Source organism: Dicentrarchus labrax, unplaced genomic scaffold, assembly GCF_905237075.1.
Source record: "Dicentrarchus labrax unplaced genomic scaffold, dlabrax2021, whole genome shotgun sequence".
Classification (NCBI taxonomy): domain Eukaryota; kingdom Metazoa; phylum Chordata; class Actinopteri; family Moronidae; genus Dicentrarchus; species Dicentrarchus labrax.
In genome coordinates this window covers 11,121,301-11,143,124 of record NW_026136702.1, presented here as the reverse complement: position 1 = coordinate 11,143,124, position 21,824 = coordinate 11,121,301, and the positions used below count along the sequence as shown (strand labels likewise).

The following is a 21,824-nucleotide window of genomic DNA, read 5'->3' as shown; positions in this document are numbered from 1 at the left end:
ATCTGGCAGTTAAACATAAATGCTAATTCAAAATGTGGATAAAAGTACTAGGAACATGTTGATTTCTGAAGGAATTGGTCTATACTAATAGCAAATCTCAGATTCTTTGCTTAAAGGAACAGTTAAAAAGTTCCTACCATTAACAGTATATATAAAGTTCCTACATGAAACTGCTAACAACAAGGTCTGGATTATTTTCAATTGGATCATGATTCAGGAAAGAGGCATTGCTGTCAAGGTCTCAAAATGTATTTTTTAGCCCTGTGAGCACCACAAGCTGAGTGCCATCTAGTTCCATTATATTCAAGTGAGGGCACACATCTCTAAAATTTGGCAACTTGCACCAAAACAATCTAGTATAATTACTCCTACAGATAAGAGGATTAATATGTATTTGTGATTTTGGGGTGAACTTTCCCTAACAACTCTTAACAGCACCGTCAATGCAAGCACTCATCTTATGTTGATGGTAATGTTTTATATGGCGCAATATTAATACAAGACAGACACCTTGGTTGACAAATACAATTTTATTTGTGGCTTGCTAATTGACAGGAGAAAAAAGAAAATGCTAGGAGACATTAATGCTGTTTTAACCAATGAGACATGTAGAGAAAGAAAACTGTACATTTATATCACAAACAATGCTGCAGAAACACCATGTATTATCAGCTCATACACAAGGTAGTGAATGGATCAATCGTAGCATATCACCTTTAAAATTATTTACAAAGAAAAAAATATATATATACTGTACATCTGTACACAGACCCCTGTTGTAATAGGTATTAATATGTGGAATGAGGCAATAAAGTCTTCTTATTGTATGTGTTTCTGACCTAGCAGTTGCATAAAACTGAAGATTAATGCACATGGTTTTGGCCTTTCCATACTGAGCTGTGTGAAGAGATCAGCTCCAGCACAAACTTCGGCAGGGCCTGCTATACGTTCATGACCGGAGTTAGCTGTAGCAGTGAGCTCTGTGGTCGAATGGCATTGCTCTTTGAATGCAGTTTCTCCAAGTTTTGTAAAAAGCCTCTTCTCTTAAGACCCTCCAGGATGACAGTGTTGCTGGAGGCCAGACTGACACGGGTCCTGTAGGGGGAAAAAAAGGGGGAAGGAGGTTGATCTACAATAAATATAATCAAAATAAATAATGCCATTTGAACAAGAAGACACGTTTGCGTCCTCCATCTGTCCACCTGCATACCGGGGTGCACAGCGAGTTCAATGCCAGAAAAGGAGTCTTCCTCTTTGATTATAACGAGGAGAATGTAAGTGCTGTGCAGCAATTACACACAATTATCAAAATGACTCCCTTCTGTCCAAATACTCGATGCTGTAATTGGCCACAAGGTGTTTGCTCAGCTTTAGTTCACCTTAAAGGAAAAAACACAAATTGGGAGGAAGGCCAACCACAGACATGTAACCCAGAGGTCAACTAACATCAGTACAATGTTTATTTTGACTGTGTCCCCCAGAATGCGGTGGAATAGGGTCTGGGTGTAAAGACATGACAGTGAGTCTAAGGTGTGAAAACTAGTAAACGTACTGGCCTGAAGAAAATGAACATCTGGGCCAAGAGATTAGGAGCATTTCTTTATTGGCTGTGGACCTTTTTTTCTCTTCATAAAACCTTTTCTTCAGCCACAGTCTGTGATAGCTGTCTAACTTTCAGTAAGTTCAATGGCGTTAACAAGATACCCCAGGTCTCAAAGTAAGCTACAATGAAAGGAAACACAATAACAGTATCTTATTTCAGCTAGTATGAACAACTAAAAAGAGAGACACTCACCGAGGAGAATCTATACCACTGTCTCCTGTGATGCTCTGGTTCTCTCCAATTTCTACCGCTTCCCCGGTCTCTGCCCCTCTGGCTCCACTGGGCATCCTCAGAGCACCTCTGTGGGTCTGAGGAACACTCGTCTCATCAAACTCGTCCTCCTGCACTTCGTCAAACTCAGCAGCCCAGTGGGCTGATTCCCCGTCACCCTCGTCAGCTGACTTACGGACAGTCTCCGTGTCTGATTCCATCTCACTAGTCTGGCAGTAATCAAAGATGCTACTGTCTGCAACCTCAGATGGTTCAGCACAATCCAAATCAAGGTTGACTTCATGTCGTCTTTCCCCCTGGAGCAGTGTGCCTTGCCTGGGGCTTGATTCACTTTGGGCCCCCGGTGATTTAGTCCTCTGATGTTGCTGATGGAGTCTCCAGCTGGTCTCTGCAGGTCTGGTTGGGTTAAGGGAAGCTTCCCTCTGCGTTGCTGGGGGAATTAGATCTTTGAAAGTGCTGTCCCTTGAATTTTGCATCGAGGCAACTTGTGGTCGGTGAAAGTTGGACTTATAATAGTGACTCGGGGGTCCTTGATATTGCAAATCAGATTCACGGTTGTGGTAAACCAACTGGTTGACGTGGTAATCCGCTACACCTGTTCGGTACACATTTGCAGCATCGATAACCGCCTCCTCATTCAAACACAAGGAGCTGCAGGCATCCTCTTCATCCTGCTCATCTGCTCTCTGATAGAGCCTATAGTCATCTTCTATAAAGCCATCAGTGTCTGTTACTGATGGAGTGCTGTCTGCGATCAGTTCTGTCCTTTCTCCCTGGTTCATGGCCCTTTGCTCTCTACTACTGATAGTGACAGGTCTTATCTCTTGTTGTTCCTGGGTGCCTGTAGTTTCACAGGACTGCTGGTGCGAAGAGAGTTCGTCAGGCCTCTGAAGATCATCCCTTTGTGGATTGGAGAGTCTGAGGGAGTGTTTCCGCTGCAAAGAGGGCTTGGGCCAGGGCAGAGTTGGGTCATATGAGTGGTTTATGACAGGCTCATAAGGATAGGTAGGGAGAAGAGCATTCGTATTGGAGTATTGCTGGATCTTAGAGAGGCCATCATCTATAGTTTGACTGTGGTCTGGTGAACAGTTGTACTCTGCCTCCTGAAAACACCCATTTTTGCTTTCTCTCTCCCAGCTCTCTTTGCTGTTTCCCTCCCTCTGATGTCGGACCTTGTCGTCTATCCGGAGCGTGCTGCTCTGTGGGTAGACTGAGCTGTAGTCCAGTGGCAGCTCTCTGTTCAGCTTTATGTCTGCTTGGAGCAAATGATCAGCACTAAGGTCCCTCTCTTGGACACAGTCGTATCTGTCCTCAGATGTAGGGAATTTCTCTGCATGTTCTCCATCTGCTGTGATCACTTTGACCCGATGCGGGTCCCACGATTTGGAGCGGTGACTCGTTCGTTCCTTCCTCCCTGGCCCTGAAGCCTTGCCCTCTTTGACCTCTCGTCTTCTCTGCTCTCTGTTGATGTTGGGGGGGATGACGGTTTCAGCTTCTTTGATTGGATGAGTCTGGAAAGGGTTTTCAATGCGTTTCTTGTAAAGCAATTTTCCCTCAACAGCTCCACCTTCTTCCACTTGATCTGGTTCATCAACAGGGATTTCCACTCGGAGTCGCGAAGGAATCAAATCCTCCCCCTCTGGATAATCATCCGCACATATGGGAGCCTTACTCTTAACCCTCTCCTTCTCCCTTTCCCTCTGCTTCTCCCTGGAGGAATGGACCCTCCTCTTGCTGCGAGAGGCCTTCTGAGCAGATCTTTTTCCTGCCCCTGCCTTAGAGGAGTGATGATGCCTGGGTTTTGCGAATGTTAGGATCTCAGTAGACATTCCCTTGTCTACTCCCTTATCGTCCTTATCCAGACCCCTGTCCAACACTCTGTCTATTCCCCTCTCCCTTCTCTCCTCCAGTTTCTTCATTAAGACTGTGTGGCGTGTCAAGTTGTCCACAGTCAGTTCAGGGTTGATACGTCTGATGATGGCGTGCTCTAGGTCACGAGGTAAGTTGTTCAAGTCGTCCTCGTCTCTTACCGGCCACTCCTCTGGAGGGAACTGGCCTGAAAATGATGCATACTCTTTCTTTGGCTTCTCTTTTTTACCTCCATTTCTCCGAAACAAACTGAGACCAAATTTCCTCCCTGGTTTGTTGTCTTTTTCTTTGCGGCCAGTGGCGTTAGTAGTGGCTGTAGTTTTGCTGATCTCACTTGCCTGACAGTCTGCCGCTGTGGAGGTGGACTGATGCTGCACTGTGGGTTTGTGATCTAACGGTCGGGGCCACTTTAAGCTCTTGCCTGTGCATTCACTTATGGAAACAGAGACTGAATGGTGGTCTGGGACAGTGGAAGGGGGGATGGTGGCTGTTACAGTAGTGGAGGCGATATTAGTGGATGTTGGGAGAGGGCTGAAGCAACTACAAGACTTGCAGTGCGCCACTGGCAGAGTTGGAGTGCTCTCAACACAGGCATCGTTGCTCAATAGGTAAGTAATTGGAGGAGGTGAGGGAGGGTCGTCCGCTGAACCAGAAGTCCACCAGTTCTTTTCTCTGACCATGTTGTTGGTGATGAAATACGTTTGAGGCGTGACGATGAAGTAGCCCTCGCCTGTATGGTAAATTTTGCGCTCCTTGATCAAAGTGCCTAGAGCATTGTAGAGGATGTCCTGAGTGGGGATGGTTATCCCTAAGACATGGAAAGAGAAAAGGGTGTTAAGGACAAAAGACAAGCAAGAGGAAAAAATGTGTCTTGTTTAAGAGTGCAAGTCGAATCATACCAAAAGCTTACAGACAGTTTTAGTTTATCTTAGCACAAAGTCTGGAAACAGCTAACCTAGATTTGTCCTATAAATCCAAAGAGCACCTCTAAGATCACCAGTTAACACAATTTATTATGGCTGCTTGTCTAATACAAGTGAAAAACCAAAGTGTAAAAACTTTAGTTTTACAAGGGGTTATGTGCAGGACTATTGATTGGAAATAACTGTATCTGGCCAAGAATTAGTACTGGCACATAACCCCTCGTAAAACAGTAAATAGTAGTTTTTACACTTTGGTTTTGTATGGATTAAACAAAGAATATAAAATGTGTTAGTTGTAACACTTAGGGTAGCTGTTTCCAGTCTTTTTTTGCTAAGCTATGGTAACGGTAGCTTCATATTTAACAGACAGATATAAGAGTGCTATCAATTTTCTATCAATCTAAATCTCCTTCAGAAAACAAATACATGCATGTATCAAAATGTCAAACTATTCTTTTAACAAGCAAGATGAGGCAATATTTTATGGATTACCTGGGTGGGCTTTGCTCATGTAATTGATAAGTGCTTCCTGGTTGACGATGATTTCAGATGAATTCATATCTGAGATGACTGAGCACAACACCTCAGCCAAAGGAATGAACTGGGACTGGAGGACAGGGGACATCTGCACCGGGGACAGGTCACCTGAAACACACACACACACACACACACACACACACACACACACACACACACACACACACACACACACACACACACACAAGCAGATTATTGAGTGAAACAGGTGGGCCTGCTGCAGTACACACAAACACACCTGGGTTACAGAAGTCTCTCTCTGACTTGTGCTGCCAGTGAAAACAACTCAAAGTACTGAAGTTGACATTCCTCTCCTAACCACCTTCTAAATCATGACCGAGGTGGTCTATTTATGTGAGTTATATGAACCATGCCTGACTGCTTTTGAAATTCCATCAGTACTGGGACAGACCACAGAATTCCATTACTCCCACAGAAATGACCACAGGTCTGTCTGCTGGGCAGATCAGGTATCCTGCCCCTCATATCATACATCCCTACACGTCTAGGAGGTGCCTTTAGACAAACATGTCAGAAAAAGGACAGAGAGAGTCTTGGAAACATTTGTCTTTGTAAAAATAGTATGAAACATACAAACAAACTGTGGGAGACTATTAGACAGAAGCCACAAGGCTTTCAAATCGTAAAAACTAAGCTGCTTGTGGAGCTAACCAGACATTTTAGAAACATTTCATTTCAGAATCAAAAACAATCAACAGAGTTTCACACATGGAGAAATGTAATTGAAGCAACATGCAGTGGTTAGGTTGCTTCAGGCAAAGTGGGTTTTTTTAGTGCAAAGCCTATAGTGAAGGGAGCAGGAAGTGCTGCCATAAAGGACCTTTAACACCCTGTTAATAGGACAGGAGATCAATACTGAACGTGGACACAGCTGTATCTAAATAATTGGTTGCCTCACTGGGTAACATGAAAGTCTCTAATGGGCAATGTGTTATCTTGTTCCGAGACAAGATGCTACTCCTAATCCTGAGCTGTGTTGTCTTTCCTTTAGTAAACAGGAGTTCCCTTTTTCTACAAGGTGAAGTTCAACCTAAACTCCATAAAGGAAAAAAGCAAAATTGTCAATTCCAGCCATTACAGATGCAACATTTTGGCTTCCACCAGGGTTATGGCCAGATGCTGTTACTAGCCTGCCAAACTGGAAGATTGTGTTAGACATGTTTCCTTTTAGATATAAGTCTGTAGGTGGTTAGTTTCCACAGGACCCGGTCTAGTTCAAATGTTTAGGTTAAGATTAGGTGGTTGGGGTAAGTCTCAGCTTTAATGTGGTTATGATTGGGATAAGAACGTGGATTTTTGAGGGTTTTTGTTGCTTACTACAGTAGAACCCCTGAGCACATAGATAATATAAAAAGCTCCTGCTGCCTTTATAAAACAGTTATTTATTTTACAAAGTTCTTGATTATTTAAAATACTGACATATAACTGATGTCTTTCTTTTTTTTAAAAACTAATTCTCCACAAAAACACACTTATACACAGAGCACAAAGAGTGATGTTAAGTAATGAGCTCAGTGGAAGCACCAAAACAAACCAGATGAATGATTAGCATCTGAGCTGGGTTAACACAAACTCCCTTTATTTGAACAGCAGTCACAAGGGCATGGCCATAACCTTACCCACAGGACTGGAAAATTGTTTTTAGTTAATCAGCTACACCTCATTAATGTAAGGAGCATAATGGGTGAAAGAAGGGATAAGAGATTCAAAAAAACAAAAACACAAAAAAGTAATTACACTCTACCTGCTGTGTTGTATTTACTGTCAAAAGTATACAGTACAGCTTGAGTGTAAAAAAAATGCATGCACACATATAATTGAATCCTGCTACAGCATATAGCCATTTGGAGCTTTAACTTGTTTTTGTTATTGACAGAGATATTTTCCCCACATGACTTCAAGTTTCCAGTTGTGCTGACAAAACACTGATAAATGTGTGAATTCAAACCTAAGCTTGAACATGTGGCGTGTGTGACTGTGAGTGATTCTCCCATCAACCCCAGGGCATTCAATGAAAACACTGCCAAGCTCACTCTTGATGTAAACTAAACATTTACAACCCTCACACTTGAACCACTTATGTCCGAGGCAGGGAAAACAAACAACTAATCAAATATCGGCCATGGTAAAGCATGACAGAACACATGTACCACACACATACTGATAGATCCAGGCCCAAGCCCACTTATATCTTCTGTTTACCACTTTTTTTGTAGCTGCATATATATATATTATTACTACCAATGAAGCATCACAGACAGTGCTGACAGGTTGGACAAACAAAAAGTTGCCCAATCAGATCCTGGCACCCACGTAATAACAGAGAAATAATCATTTGAAAAGGAAAAAAGGATAAATCTAGTTGTTATAAACTAAAATGACATTTTGTTTTGATGGTCATCAGTTATCACTGTTATTAGTAACCACTCAATCAAATTAATTAGAGGAAAAAAGTTTCAACTTTATTGGACTAAAGGCTAACTTTTCATAGGTGGAAACTGCCCAAATGGTACAAAACATGAACCAACCCAAAATAATTTTACCTACACAATTAAGGGAGTGTGTAGGGAATGAAAATGGGCGGTGAAGTGTATAGGAGAAACTACGGTGGCCACGAAACTCACAAAAACACGTGAAAGGCCCTGTCTACAGCCAGTGTTTGGTTTGTCTGTTCTGGGATACTGTAGAAACATGGCGGTTCAACATGGCAGTAATAACAATTCCAGGTGATTATACACTAATGAAAACATAACTATGAATACTCTAAACTGATTGAAAAACTGCCCCAATCTGGCAAGACTGACCACAGAGCAGCTTTTTCCTCTTTGAAATGTATTAATCACATTACTACTCATTCTGTGTTTTAGTGAAATATAATATGTTCTATCTTCAGTAAGAAATATGTCAAGCAAAGTCAGAAAAATATTGTAATTATCAGCACAGTGAGCTCACTTAACACTCAGTCTCCCAGACAGGGGTCTTTCTTTCTAAAACTGATCCTATGACACACAGAGGAATTGTAAAGAAAGAACCATCTGCCTTCCCCCGGCTCCGACAGAAGACGTTAATCTGACTAAACCTCAGAGCGGATATCTCAATAGCAGTCTCCCTGGGCAGTGAATTAGTGCTGCTGACTTAGCTCCTCATTGTTGTTAGCTTCCTACAGGAATGTCTGGCTGGCAGTCCACATAGCAACCACTTACAGTGACTGTCAACAGTCAAAGGGGCAGCAACGATATGATAGGGTCGGATATTTAGTCTTAGTCACAGGAAATCGATAAATTAATGGGAAATCACTACTTCTTTAAAATTACTTTCTTTTAAGCAGAGGTAGTTTTGGTAGATCAAGTGTTTGTTATCCTCTCCCACCATGTCCTGGTTCAAAGCAGGATATCCTGTCAGACACCTGCAAGCATGATTTGCACTCTTAATGGGGTTAAAAACAGAAATAGGTTCAAGCTAGAGCATATGTTTAATTAATTATAGTCTGATAGCAGCTCTGACTAAAACATCAACAGGAAGGTGAGACTGAGAATGTAGGTGTGAAACAAAAGTCAAAAATACACCTACAGCACTTTATTTGTGGGAAAAGGTTGTAATAGAAGGATGGGCTCAGCAGAGGATTACTGTTTATTGAGTCTAACATTAGCAGGCGTGACCGCCGAGGAGATACACCGTTGTAACCGTTTTCTCTCCAGGGGGAACGGACCTCTGTGTTCCTGTAATCTAAGACCGGGCCACCGACATTACACTCATTGTCATACACAGCATGAATACCCTGCTGGGTGCCATGGCAACCACACCCCATCCCGTGCCGCAAGGAAGAGAGAGAGGGAAACGGCAGCTCGAGAGTCAAACAGCAGATGAGACTTGTTTTAAGGAGGAGCGGCACTTCAATTTAACCCATTAAAGGGGCAGTCCACCAGTTTTACAAGCCAAAGTTGGTTCACCTGTAAGTGTTAGTCCTACTCAGCCTTCAAAAACAGTTGTATAATGTGGCTCTGGAGGTGCAATGGAAGTGCAATGTGTGCCTTTATCCCCACATTTAAAGGTCCAAACACTGGCTGTAGGTAGGCAGCCACCGTAGTCTCTCCTACACACTTCACGGCCCGTTCTCATTCCCAGGTTGTCAAATACAGACGCCAGCAGTGTTCAGTTAGTTGCAATCTGAAACTTAAGTCCTGCACACTGGTCCTTTAAATCCCTTACGTCAATGACCTCCAAAACTGTATCCAGAGTATCTGAGTGAGAACCAGTGGCGTAATGCATACTTTATATGCCAATTTGGATTTAAAAAGATCATTGCAACTTTATATGACAAGTCTGAAATTCTACTTTAATGGTCTTTACTATAACATTAAAGTAAAGTGACAACGCCCTATGCTTTCCTCTCCAAGTAGAGCTTAAAACATATATTTCTTCTCATGTCATAAGCTGTCTATTTGAGAATAAAATGCTGCCAGGGGGATAAAAATGAAAAATGCTTAAAGCTGATTGCTCAGATTGTGTAGATGATTGACAGAGACCTTCTCTCCTCTATCCCCCTGGGATCTTTTTTGGCTGCTGACACTGATCAATGCCACATGTATTCACATGGCTGTGTTGTTAGCTGGCCTCAGAGCCACATGAGTCCCATTTCATACGTGATTGCATTACCTCCAGTTTCTTGGAAGAAAACACTAACACACCACACAGTACATACTGTAGACCTTTGCAGGAGCTGCACTTACACAGATTAAAAACGTGATGGTCAAAGTGATACTAATTAAAGGACATCTGAAGTTGTGCAGAAACACAAACCATGGCATCTTTTTTTGACCTCTCAACAGTGGTTAGATGGACGGGACATAATGTCACACCAACATTTGATATTTAAAGGCTGAAAGAACCAGTTAATCTTAATGAAACACACCTTGGTAACAGAATGCAACACACAGGTCTCCTATAATCAAACATGTTGTATATGATGTGTGTGATAAATGAGTTGACAGCTTACATATCATCATTTTGCATTTCAACTATTTAGCTTAGATTTGTAATATTTTACTTGACTTTTGTCAAGTTATAATCCTGTGTGCTTATTAACCGTGCTATCTATGTGGCTCTGGGAATGGCAGTGTCAACAAGAACTGAAATATCTCAGCGACTATTGGATGAACAGGCATGACGTTTTTCTTCAGATGTTTATGGTCCTCAGAGGATGAATCCCACTGACTTTGGTGATCCAATAATTATTTTGTCTTTTAATGAAATGCCACTATTGGATGGATTCCTTTAAAGTTTAGTACACACATTCATGTCACCCTAGGGATGAATTGTAATAACCTTTTGATCTCTGGCTTTTGTGCCATCACCAAACCAAAATTTTAATTTGTCTAACACTTTTGTCCATGACCAAATGCCAAAGACATTTCTTTGTCTTTGGGGCCAGCACTTAGCTCAAAACACAGCTTGTTTACATCAGCGTGCACAAGCAGCAAACAGCCAACCAGGTTACACAGGTGATAGGAGACCAAAGCAAAAAATACCGCAACATGGGACTGAATCTAGTCCTTGACCTTTCACCTTCATGCTATCACAAGTAAAATCTAACTCAAACATCAGACTTGTTGCAACAATCCCTCACTCCATGGCCCCTCTGGAAACGCACACTTACGGACACACACCATCTTATCTCATACTGGTATCGTCTAATCTTTTAGGCTCCAGTGAGCAAACAGGCTAATCTTCTCTCTCCCTCATTAAGGACACACTGCATGGCATTCAACGTGAACTTGAGGCCTGCCCAAACTGCAAAATCCCTCCCTGTCTCCCATCGACTGAGACCTTGTGAAGAGCACGCTTCAGTGAGTCTACAGGCTGTACGTGAAAGATCTGAGTTAAGTCTCCGGTGAGACAATGTCAAACATTCATACAGTCAGATTTTGTTTAATGGGAAGAGATGCCAACTTTAATTTATGTCATGACTCCCTCTCAGTCCCACGACTACTTCCCTTTGTTTTGGGCTTTTTGAGCCTCGATGCGCCCGCCCTCCCTTTCTTATGTGTGTGTGTGTGCGCACATCACACTTTTTAAATGTGCTTTACGAGTTTGTGTCTTTCACTCCCAAAGAACACACAGATGTGGGCGTAGCAGTTAAATGGCCCAATAAACTGAGTGAAAAGATCCCTTCAGAGAGCAATCACAGCTCCGAATGTCCCAACAACCAAACCTCGCCCAGTCTAACAACACTGCCCTTTCCTGTCCTTTCACTCTGAAAGGAGAAATACTGTATGGTCGTCAACATTATACCAAACTGTTTGCAATAAATATCTATTGTTGAATGTACTGTATAATTACTGGACATAACCCTTCTGTAGTGACCATTCCACTTAAAAACACATAACCAACACAACGGAAAAGACTGAGCCAATGATCATTTTACAGCATTATTGATTGATTCACAATAAAACCAGCATTTCTGCCCAAACTTGAAAGCATTAGGTAAATATTTAATCTGACCCATTGATGGTTCAGTATCTCAAAGTGCCCGTGTTTAAATATTAAGTGAAGCGCTGAAGTGGGAGGAAAAGAGTGAAATTTGGACTGTGCCCTCTTTGTGTTTGAGAAAATGCATTTGTTGGCAGTGTCGAGTCACATTAACTAGATCAAATCTGGAGAACCTTCAGCATTATTTAGTCCAATTTAGGCCCATTTTTAGGATATGAATGCTGACTTTTGAATGCTGCATCTAAGTGTTAACAGTATTCATTATTCTGCCGAGGAACAGATAAGAGAAAAAGTCAGAACACCATGACTAAAGAGGATTCATGAGCTAAAACTTTGAGCAATGAGGGGAAACACAGGCAGGCTTTGTGTTGACTCGCGTCACCATAGAAACCTTTACTGTGGCAGCGACCTGCCACATGCAATACAAAGCCAAAAAGAAAGAAAAAACAGCAGCAGAAGTGTAGTATGGGTATCTTAAGACTCACTTTGCCAAACCAATCCTTTGACATGAAACGTATGTTGGCAAGAAAGCATAAACAAACTGTAACTAAGCTTCTCAAATTGACATTCACAAAGCCTAAAACATCTACACTCACATAGTTGGTCACCACAGATCTTGGCTGAAAATCCCTGCAGCTGTAAAGCCATTAAATAATCTTTTTACCATCTGATTCACAGAAAGAACAATTTAAATAGCAATCCAGTCCGTGCCATAGGAAATAAATGACTTGGTACTGAACTAGTGTGCAGAAAGCCTGTCATCATGTTCTTGTGAAATAGGAAATACACCTGACCAGGTGTTTAACAGAAGACCAATAACAATGTAAAGGTAGACAGGCCTGTATTTTACAGCACAGCCCAAAGTGCTCTGTGTAACACGATACAAACACATGGTGCCAGGAGAGAGGATTTAAAGCACAACACTTTATTTTCCCATCTTTTTACCTCATACGTCATACCTCCTCTGACTTAATGGGACGCACCCCAACATATCTGGCTCTCGTCTGCTTTCATGAACAAGAACATTACCACACAGTCTGCCAGTGCAGTTTCTGCCAGACGTCTGGTTGAGTCCAAGCCATTTAAATGTCTACCACAGTACCTTTCCTTTGTTTTATAACTGTACTTGTTTTTCACATTTCTGTTAGAATCACTGCCTATATTGATGTAGGCAGAAACTCCTCTCTCACGCCAAATTTGTCACAATGTCCTGCGTACTTCATCGCAGCTTAATTCCAGAACAGATGCGTTAACATTTCATGTTAATAGATAACATTTGGTTAAAGGGATACTCCATAAAAATGGGGAACTTACAGACAGATAAAAAACACATTTCCACAGAGATATCCTGACTTTTAGTCCCTTGTATAAATAACCCTGAATGCCATCATCAGGGTTAATTTGTCAGACTTTTCAGAGTCAAAATTTGTCAGACTTTTCAGAGTCAAAGAAAAGATTTAAAGGTCCAGCGTGTAACGTTAAGGAGGGTCTATTGGCAGGAATAGAATATAATATTCATAGGTATGTTCAGTCAGCCATGTTGAACCACCAAGTTTCTACAGCAGCCCAGAATAGACAAACCAAACACTGGCTCTAGATAGGGTCTTACCTTCAAAGTAAATACATTTACTCAATGAGCAATGCAAAATCATACATGTAAATTAAAGTTCCTGTATAACCTGAATACATTCTGTAAGGTAGTACATGGTATTTCAATACTTAATGTAAATAGACAGATATGTACATCTTTAAAATAGTATTTTGACATCGACATTGATGGCCATGGATGGCTGCCCATTGCATAAAGGATGGAGTTAAAGTTCTATCAATAACCATCAGCTCCAAAATATCTTGTCTGGACAAAACCGTACAGTCATGTGTAAGTGATCAACTCCCTTTCTCTCTGTTGTTGTCTGATTATTTCCAATCAGTGTGGTGAATCAAAGTACCATCTCAGCCACTACCTTATGATACTGTGTATATGCGGGGCAAAAAAACAACACAATGCTGCTCTGTTTTCTGATACTTTGCCTGCAATTAATTTAATCAATGGTTCCCTGATGTCGTGTAGACTTTTTGGCTCTGTATCAGATGTGTGGGGCTGGTTTCATAACTGCTTTGCTGACTGATATTGTGAAAAAAGTGTCCTGTATTCAATCTATTTTTTTTTTTTTTGTGTGTGTGTGTGTGTGTGTGTGTGTGTGTGTGTGTGTGTGTGTGTGTGTGTGTGTAATAGAAGGTGTTCCCCAGGGCTCAATTTTAGGCTGTGTCTTGTTCAGTATTTATACTGTTAGTAGTTTAACTAACTTTAAACACATGTACAGTTTGCATTCCTATGACACTTTTGCACTGTTTCAGTGATGATAAAGCTAAACTGTGCTGGGCGTTTCACTCTCAATCACTGAGCTCAGAAATAGGCAAGAGCCTCTAGTTTCCCCCATTTCATCTTAGTCAAAGCTCCAGGTACTTTTTCCCCACTGACACCCCACCACCAACACATATACACACACACAATCTATGAGGGCTTCCAGCAGATCCACACCCTAAATCAAGAGTGATGGCAGTCATTGGTTGCAGATGAAACCCATTTCCTCCTATTTAATAGAGCCTGAGGTGCAGAAGATTCCTGTTTGTGATCCCAGTAATAAGAACAAAGCTCCCGTCCAGTGTTTGCCACATGATCCATCGCTTTTTAATACCCTGCAACTGGTCAGCGCACAACTCCGCCATGGTCCTTGAAAGTATCTTTCACTCTTGAAATACTATAACACGGCACTTTGCTATCACAGAACCGATGTTAGCATACCATTGCATTTATCAATGCTAAATAAGGCAAAGAAAACATCCTGTCAGGAAACTAAAGAGTAATAGTAATACCATATTTCATACAATATAGCCTCACTCCTGTGTCGACCCATTTATCTGACTAAAGAGTGAATGAAGATAAGTCCCACGAGGGATACCCAAGCGGCCGCTGACAGGGTGGATAAGCTGAGGGATATAGAGGAAACTCCTCAACTGTTATTGTTGGCACTGCTCCACACCACCGCTACGGGTGAGACTAAAATTTGGGTTGATAAAGAGGCCGACGAGCCTGATTCGCACCAGGGGTGAGCTTCCTGCTCAACGGGAAAGGATGTGGCTAACAAATGATGTGCTGAGAGGCATGCACGCACATGTAGTCCTTCACATGTGTAGACACTGTGGAGGTCATGCCTGAGAATAGAGGTCAAGGTTTCCTCATATCTGAACTAAACCATCTTTTACAAGCACAGGAAATAAAAAGACATTCCAGATAAATACAGAGACATGGCACGGTAAAAGATAATAAGATGTGTGTTTTATAAGACTGCAGTCTAATTAACTTGTACCAACAATGCAATTTGAAAAGCAATCTAAAGGTTCAACGAAGCTGCGCAAATCACAAAGGCTGCTTTTCTTTCCATTACATTAAGTCAAAACCTCTCATGTTACAATTTAATTAATCTCCAGTCAACTGTTTATTTGGAATAAATAAAATGAGGTGTTCTTTGAGCTACCAAACCAACACTGAAGTAAGAACCTCCACACTGTCGGGTACATTTTGTTTATGGTGTCCAAAAACATTCCTCCTTTGTTTTTGCAAGAACAAGACTGAACCGACCGCTGTCATAATATGGAATCTTCATCATTTTGAGCCTGAAACACAGCAGCATATATTATGTTTAACAGCTTAATGTCATACTATTAGTGTCATGGGAGCTGGTGAGTGATTATCTTTAACCAATATTGTTGAAGAGCAGCTCAGATGGTGGCTGTAATTGAGCAGAGTGGAGCAGATCTCACACAAATGTGCTTCTGTGAGTGTTTGCCGTTCATCAATCTTTTCTTTAATACATTTACAAATTGTGGGAGTTCTTTAACAATGTCTTCAGTAGAAACACATATTATGTACTTCGACTACAGGAGGCAATCCTGCAGTTGTCAGGGGATAAATGGAAAGCTCAACTATCTAAACTAAAAGAAAATAAGACTTATCCAAGAAGGAAAATATACGCCCATATAGGAACTAATTAAGTAACTAGTGAGCAATTGAAATAGTTATACAGTAAGTAAAGAATATATATATGAAATAGTTGGCTGAAAATAATAGATAAACACACTAAAAGTAATGAATAATTGATTGAAATATATAGTGAAAGCCCCTAAAAGGAACTTTAATTTTCTTTATGTCACATAGAGTCTATATATAACTATTTTGCTAATCGCTTAATAATAAATAATAATAAGTAATTAAGTGCAAAATCTCTGGCGTTTCTCTGTTTTTTATCATATTAAACTGATTATTTTGCAGTTTTGGACTGACAAAACAAGAGATTTAAAGCCATCACATTTCCTAGATCAATCAACATTTGCTTGATTAATCTGCAGATTAAATGATGCTGAAAATAATTGTTGGTTGCAGCCCTAATATAGAGGCATCAATATTAGGCAGTGTGTTTAAAGGTAATCGATACATTGTTAAAGAAACGTATAACCAATTGAAATAGTTGCTATAAGTAATGTATAACAGAAACATCCAGCTATATAACAATATCCACTCTTATATAATTACCGGTGTTACATCCAGTTTATAATCCATTCATAAGAATTTGGTGGTATCTCACTAACAGAAGCTGGAGTGAAGAACACCTGGATACGGTATTGATGTGTGTTGCTCTGTTTGGCTTCTAACAACCCCTCTGAAGCCAACTGACCTCAAGGTGGCTTGTTAGCAAGAAGGTTGTAACCTTTGACCTGTGCTGCTTAGTTAGGACAGGGTGGGCCATTTAAACCTGGAAAGTCCCGGCAAGGGGGTGTCATGGTTAATAAGCTAACATCTGGAAGAGTTATGGCCATTAGTGAAGCGCTTTGAGACTTTAACAAAATACCCTCATGAAAGGAGACACCCCCTGTGTGAAAATACAACACTTTCAAGTGAAAAGTAAAGAGCAGAAATGAGGCTCTCTGAGCTGGCGAACTCAGGAAATGATCTCAAGAGTAAATGAAGCATTTCAGGAATGCTTCACCACCTCATGATATGGCGAGTTGAATGAAACATACCATTTAAAAAGGAAACTTGGCTTAGAAACTGCAGCATAGCCCCAGTTAGTTCCCCAAAAATACACAGAGGGAGACCTACAGTATGTCCTACAATGGCCAAAAATGGGTTTTCAATGGCGAAAGTGAGAAGCCTGTCCAGAGGACTCATTCACGTCCATGTTCAAAGAGGACAAGAGCAGTTTACGGAGGTTGATTGTAGGTAGGATACAGGACACCTCATTACACCACTGGCTGACTCCATATAAATGTTTCAGCTCGTGGATCCATGCTCATCCTGCTGCAGAGACAATGGTAGGACTCTAAATAATGCAGAACCAGCTAACAGTCATTATAAAACCTCCGGTTTCAACAGAAGAGCCTCCAGCCTTTTTTAAAAGACTGCTGACAAGGTGATTTTTCACATTCATAAAAACATGTGGTTTGCCTGGTTCTTGCCTAAGTTGAACCTACCATGTTTTTTACTTATTAACATGTTTTATCTTGTTAGTTTAAGTTTACTGATCTGTTTCTCCCTGCTTCATGTCTTAATGCTAAGCTAGCTAATTACCACCCAGCTCTAGCTCCCTAGTTAGCATAGAGGCATGACAGTGGAATAAGCACATTTCCCAAAATGTAGAATTATTCCTTTAAGGCATTACACTGACTATTGCAACTTTGATGTAAACCATCTAAACTGGATTAGTTTAGTGAAACAAAAGTGGAGTAAATATGATCCATCTGATAGAACTCATCAGTTATTTGGATTCATGCATATAGACACCGTCGCTTAATTTTCTGTTTTTATTCTGCACATGTAGTTAAAACATAATATAATGGATATGGGTTTCCTGTGAGCATTTTCCTTACATTTATCCTCATATGTTGTGTTTCCTGCAGGATTCGTGACCCACACTGATCATTAATGAAATTTTGCGGTAGAACTTTTGTATTTTTCTGTAAATAACTACTAAGAGGAAAAAAGGGGATGAAAAAGATAATTTCAGAGTAAAAGAGGAAGAATGAGAAACACCCAGCATAGCTTCATGAGATGAAGCGGAGAGGTCAACCCCAGTACCACTGGGCCCCATTCCCACATGGATAACAACAAAGCCTGTTAATACTAACTCCTCACTCTGTCTGTTTACCTCGGCCCAACCTCACCACTATCCCCTTCCCGATTTTCCCACCTCCCGCACACTTCTTTTTCTGAATATTCTCCCCCATGAAGAGCCCCGGAGTTGGTTGATCGTCCCAACAGAACAATCATCTGTCTTCACTCAGGCTATTAGCGTTGATAACCAGACAGGACCAATGAGGAATTAGCACAGATTAATCCAAGTGTTTGTTTGTCTGGAAGCTTTGTTCAGCCAGCTTTGTCTGTCTCCAACACTGTTAACAAACCACATCTGCTTAATTTTAACTTAAACTTTTCTTTAAAAACCCTCCTCACGTCAGTAAAGTCACGTCTCAACCTTGCTCTGACCTGAGAGAGGAAATAGGGCTGTTTGAAATTCACTGTAGCCCATAACTCATAACATTTCTGTTTTCTAGCTGACATATTTATATCAGGACAATGTCAAGGCCTGTAAGTCCATGCCTGATATCAATCTATGAGTCTGACTTCCACAGTCCCACACTGGCCATGAAACGGAAGGACATTAATCCTGGATAACAGAAAAGCGGCGGTGGTCGGCAGCCAGTCGCACAGTGATTCACTGCTGACCAATTCTCAGTGAGAAGGCAGTAAACCAGGCTCTGACAGCCTGCCAGCACTGATTTCCATACAAATTGCTGCGGTGTGAGGCGAAGGATTTGTTAAGGAGAAGAAGGAGGTGACATGTCCACACACAGACGTGTTTGCTTACAGGTTTCTGGTGTGAAGCTCAAACACGAGGAGTCTGTTGACGCCTGCCGTGCATCCGACCGTGAGCTCATGCATGTCTGTGTACACCTTTGTGCATAGTAATGAGTTTAGCATCACCTTTGGCTCATATGGTGTTTGTCTGTGTGCTGAGTTGAAGTGTAGGGGCAGACTCTGTCTCACAGCAGGATGGCATGTCAACCTCCACCTCCCCCCTCTATCTCCTCCATAGCTTCACGCCCTCCCGGGTCTCCCCTTGTGTGGTCTCTTCCTCCCCTTCACATCACATTCCTTCCTTCACTTGTCCGTGCACTGCTCAATCTGGCAGAGCTGACGGACTGATAGAAACTCAGCAGGTAGACAGCGGCAAGGTGTGCATCCAGACAAAATAACACTCAAACAAAGATGGACACATTGTTGGAAAGACAGACCGTGCAACTGAGGCACTGCAGCTGCACCAAATGGCATCTCAGAGCCAATGTGTGTGTTGCCGGGACACCTTTTCAACTACCAAAAGGGACCTGCTGCAGCTCAACTATGCTAACATTTGGAAAACCTGCCTCTAGCACTTTTGGATCCTGGAGTTTTTTTAATTTTATAGGATAATTGTGCATTTTTTGAGAGGAAAGTGGTGCTCTGTGGCAGACACATAAAAATCTAAAGTAAGAAAAAAAAATGTGAATAACCTGGTGTATCTCTTAAGAATACTGTCATTAGGTCTAAAACCCACACAGGGTTGTCATTTTCTCCAGCAGCCGGTGCTGTCAGGCATTTACAGCCCATGAGATCATGCTATAGGAGGCTGCATAAAGGTTTCCATTCATTGTTTCTGTGCAGCTATGTGCTGCTTTAAAACACATCTGAGAAGAGGAGCCAGAACAGAGGGCCAATTAGAAGTAATTACATGGTATGCAGAGCTTTGTTAACAAGCTTTGGTAAACATATCACTATGTCGACAACAAAGGGAGGCTGATTGGTCATTAAATCCTCGCAAACCCACCAGACGATATTTGGGGGAACAGAGATTTAAGGAATATAATCTCTCAGGGCTATTTGAATTGATGCCACAGCTTTGACATGGATAAAAAAAACACCTGTGGTTTTGAAACTGGTTTGGGGAAGTGGGCAACATTTCACTGATGGCAACAAAATGTGGTCTCTTTTCAAATTAAGTCCTTTTGTATGAGAATAATGTAAAAAGAAATCACTCTGCCATTTTTTTTGCTACAGAGGGAAGTGTTAAGCCTTTACACTGCAACAAAATAATGTCACAAAGTCTAAAGCTAGAGGCAGAGACAGAAGGACACACCAAAAATAAACTGCTGTTGACACTATAAATACTTTATAACTTTTGACACCTGATTTAACTGAATTGTGTTAAACCTTGCCAGCTCCGTGTTGTTCAAGGTTTATGGCTTTCACACATTTCTCTCAGTGTGGTAAACAAATGTTGTTGTTTGTGTGACTCTACAGTGTCCCCTAAGAGTAAAAACACATTATGCTCTTGTACAACTGTGGTAGCTGTTGACTGTGGTGTCTTTATGTCCTGTGCCATCACCTCTATTCTTGTTTGCAAATATTTGCATAGCCTCTGCTTTTTGCCACAGACTGTTTCTGGAAACTTTTTAGACTTATACATATGGAGAGTTGGCTTCATAATAACAATTTATAGTATCATTAGTAACAGTTCATTGACAGGATTGATGTTACATACCGACAGCTTTAATGATAAACCCCTTTGGTGACCTCAGAGCCCTGCGCATCCACGCTTCCCTCAGGACCTCCAAGTTGTTCGCGTTCCCTTGAATGAAAAGCACCAAATTTTCCATCCATCCCTGAAAGTACACATCGGCTATGGCCTTAACGAGCCTCTTATTCCAGAAACTGCGCAAGTTTTGCGCCTTAAAGTCCGCAAAAATCTCCTGGCCACTCGTAGTATTGGCGTTGAGTTTCCCTCCGCCGGCGCGCAAACTCTCCTCGTCCGGGCCGAGGACTACAGCGAGCGACGCGGCGGAGAGTTGGACAACCCGCTGCTGGTGAGACATTTCTAACGCCTTTATCGGCTTCAGGAGGGAGCTATCATGCTAGGAATTTAAAAAAAATTAAAAATGCACTTGTTAAAAGACAGCTCTCCTCTCTGAAAATCCAAACAAACTCTGTGTTTTGCCACGCATTCCTCCACTGTGCGTCCGACTCCTGCAGCGAGTGTGAACCGGAGGCGCAGGGAACGTCCGACTGGTTTCTCTTGGCTTCCAGGGAAACCAGTGACGAGTGAGGAGGAGGAGGGCTCATCAGTCTGCTGCTGGTGGGTCACACAGGTAGACCTCCCACTGACTGTGCACCGGTCTGTGTGTGTGTGTGTGTGTGTGTGTGTGTGTGTGTGTGTGTGTGTGTGTGTGTGTGTGTGTGTGTTGCTTCTCTTCTGCAGGAACAGGTGCTGTTTCTTAGTTTTACTTTTTTTTTTTTTTTATCTTATTTGAATCATCATAAGCCCTAAAAATCTCACTATATATATAATATCATCAAATGAAATGTGATGTCTCTAAAAGTAATGATAAAATTAACTTAATTAAGTTCATTAACTTAATTTGGGATAATAGCAATGTGGCCTTCAAGTCACAACACAAGCACACATCTTCGTCCATAACGAGGAAATTAGGACCAGCAACCTGGAGGGCTTGTAAAACACTTTCCGCACAGAAAATGTTACACACATGAATCACCATCAAAGGAGACCCTAGCTGACTGAGGTGTCAACAAAGCCTGAAAGCAGCTTTTGTTGAGTGATTTAGAAAGGATTCATATAATATTTGTTTATTCCATCACTCGTCTCTTCATGGCGAGTTGCTGAAATCATTTAATGTAGATTCCAGAGCCAAATGGTTTGTGTGGTAAACATGGATCTCATGAGAGAAATGAATTCCCTTGGATAACATAAACTTGAAATATTGTGTTTCACAACAGTGACTTAACAAGAGAAAATGCTTTTTCAATAAAAGCGCAGGAGCCTCAGGGAACATATTTGCCACTAAAATGAGAACCATTCCTCCCCTTGCTCTCAAGAGAGGGACCCCATTAGTCCCTGCTTTCACTGACACTGTAACAGGCAGAGTCTGAAGCAAAGACAGACAGACACCTCATATATCACAGTCTCAGAAAGCCTGTGGCTTTAGTTTCAGGAGCACTCAGTTCCCTGAGAGGCCGGGGGCCAGTCTGCCTCAGTGTGGTA

At 41.6% G+C, this 21,824-nt stretch overlaps 1 protein-coding gene across 1 annotated transcript; it reads right to left on the bottom strand.

The window, feature by feature from the left end:
* Window positions 1-515: 515 nt before the first annotated feature.
* On the bottom strand, window positions 516-20,857 carry stox1 (storkhead box 1). Its single transcript, XM_051419491.1, has 4 exons — window positions 20,310-20,857; window positions 5,119-5,271; window positions 1,796-4,511; window positions 516-1,095 (listed from the first exon to the last, which is right to left on the bottom strand). Exons 1-4 carry the CDS (start codon window positions 20,638-20,640, stop codon window positions 942-944), a joined length of 3,354 nt encoding a protein of 1,117 aa, XP_051275451.1. The 5' UTR covers window positions 20,641-20,857; the 3' UTR covers window positions 516-941.
* Between the last annotated feature and the right edge of the window lie 967 nt (window positions 20,858-21,824).

Excerpts from the sequence above, each read along its gene's own strand:
- stox1 (XM_051419491.1), bottom strand. The coding sequence starts at position 20,640 with ATGTCTCACCAGCAGCGGGTTGTCCAACTCTCCGCCGCGTCGCTCGCT. Across the intron at positions 5,272-20,309 it reads GTTTATCATTAAAGCTGTCG|GTGACCTGTCCCCGGTGCAG; the intron begins GTATGTAACATC and ends TGTGTGTTTCAG. Across the intron at positions 1,096-1,795 it reads AGTGGTATAGATTCTCCTCG|GACCCGTGTCAGTCTGGCCT; the intron begins GTGAGTGTCTCT and ends TTCCCCCTACAG.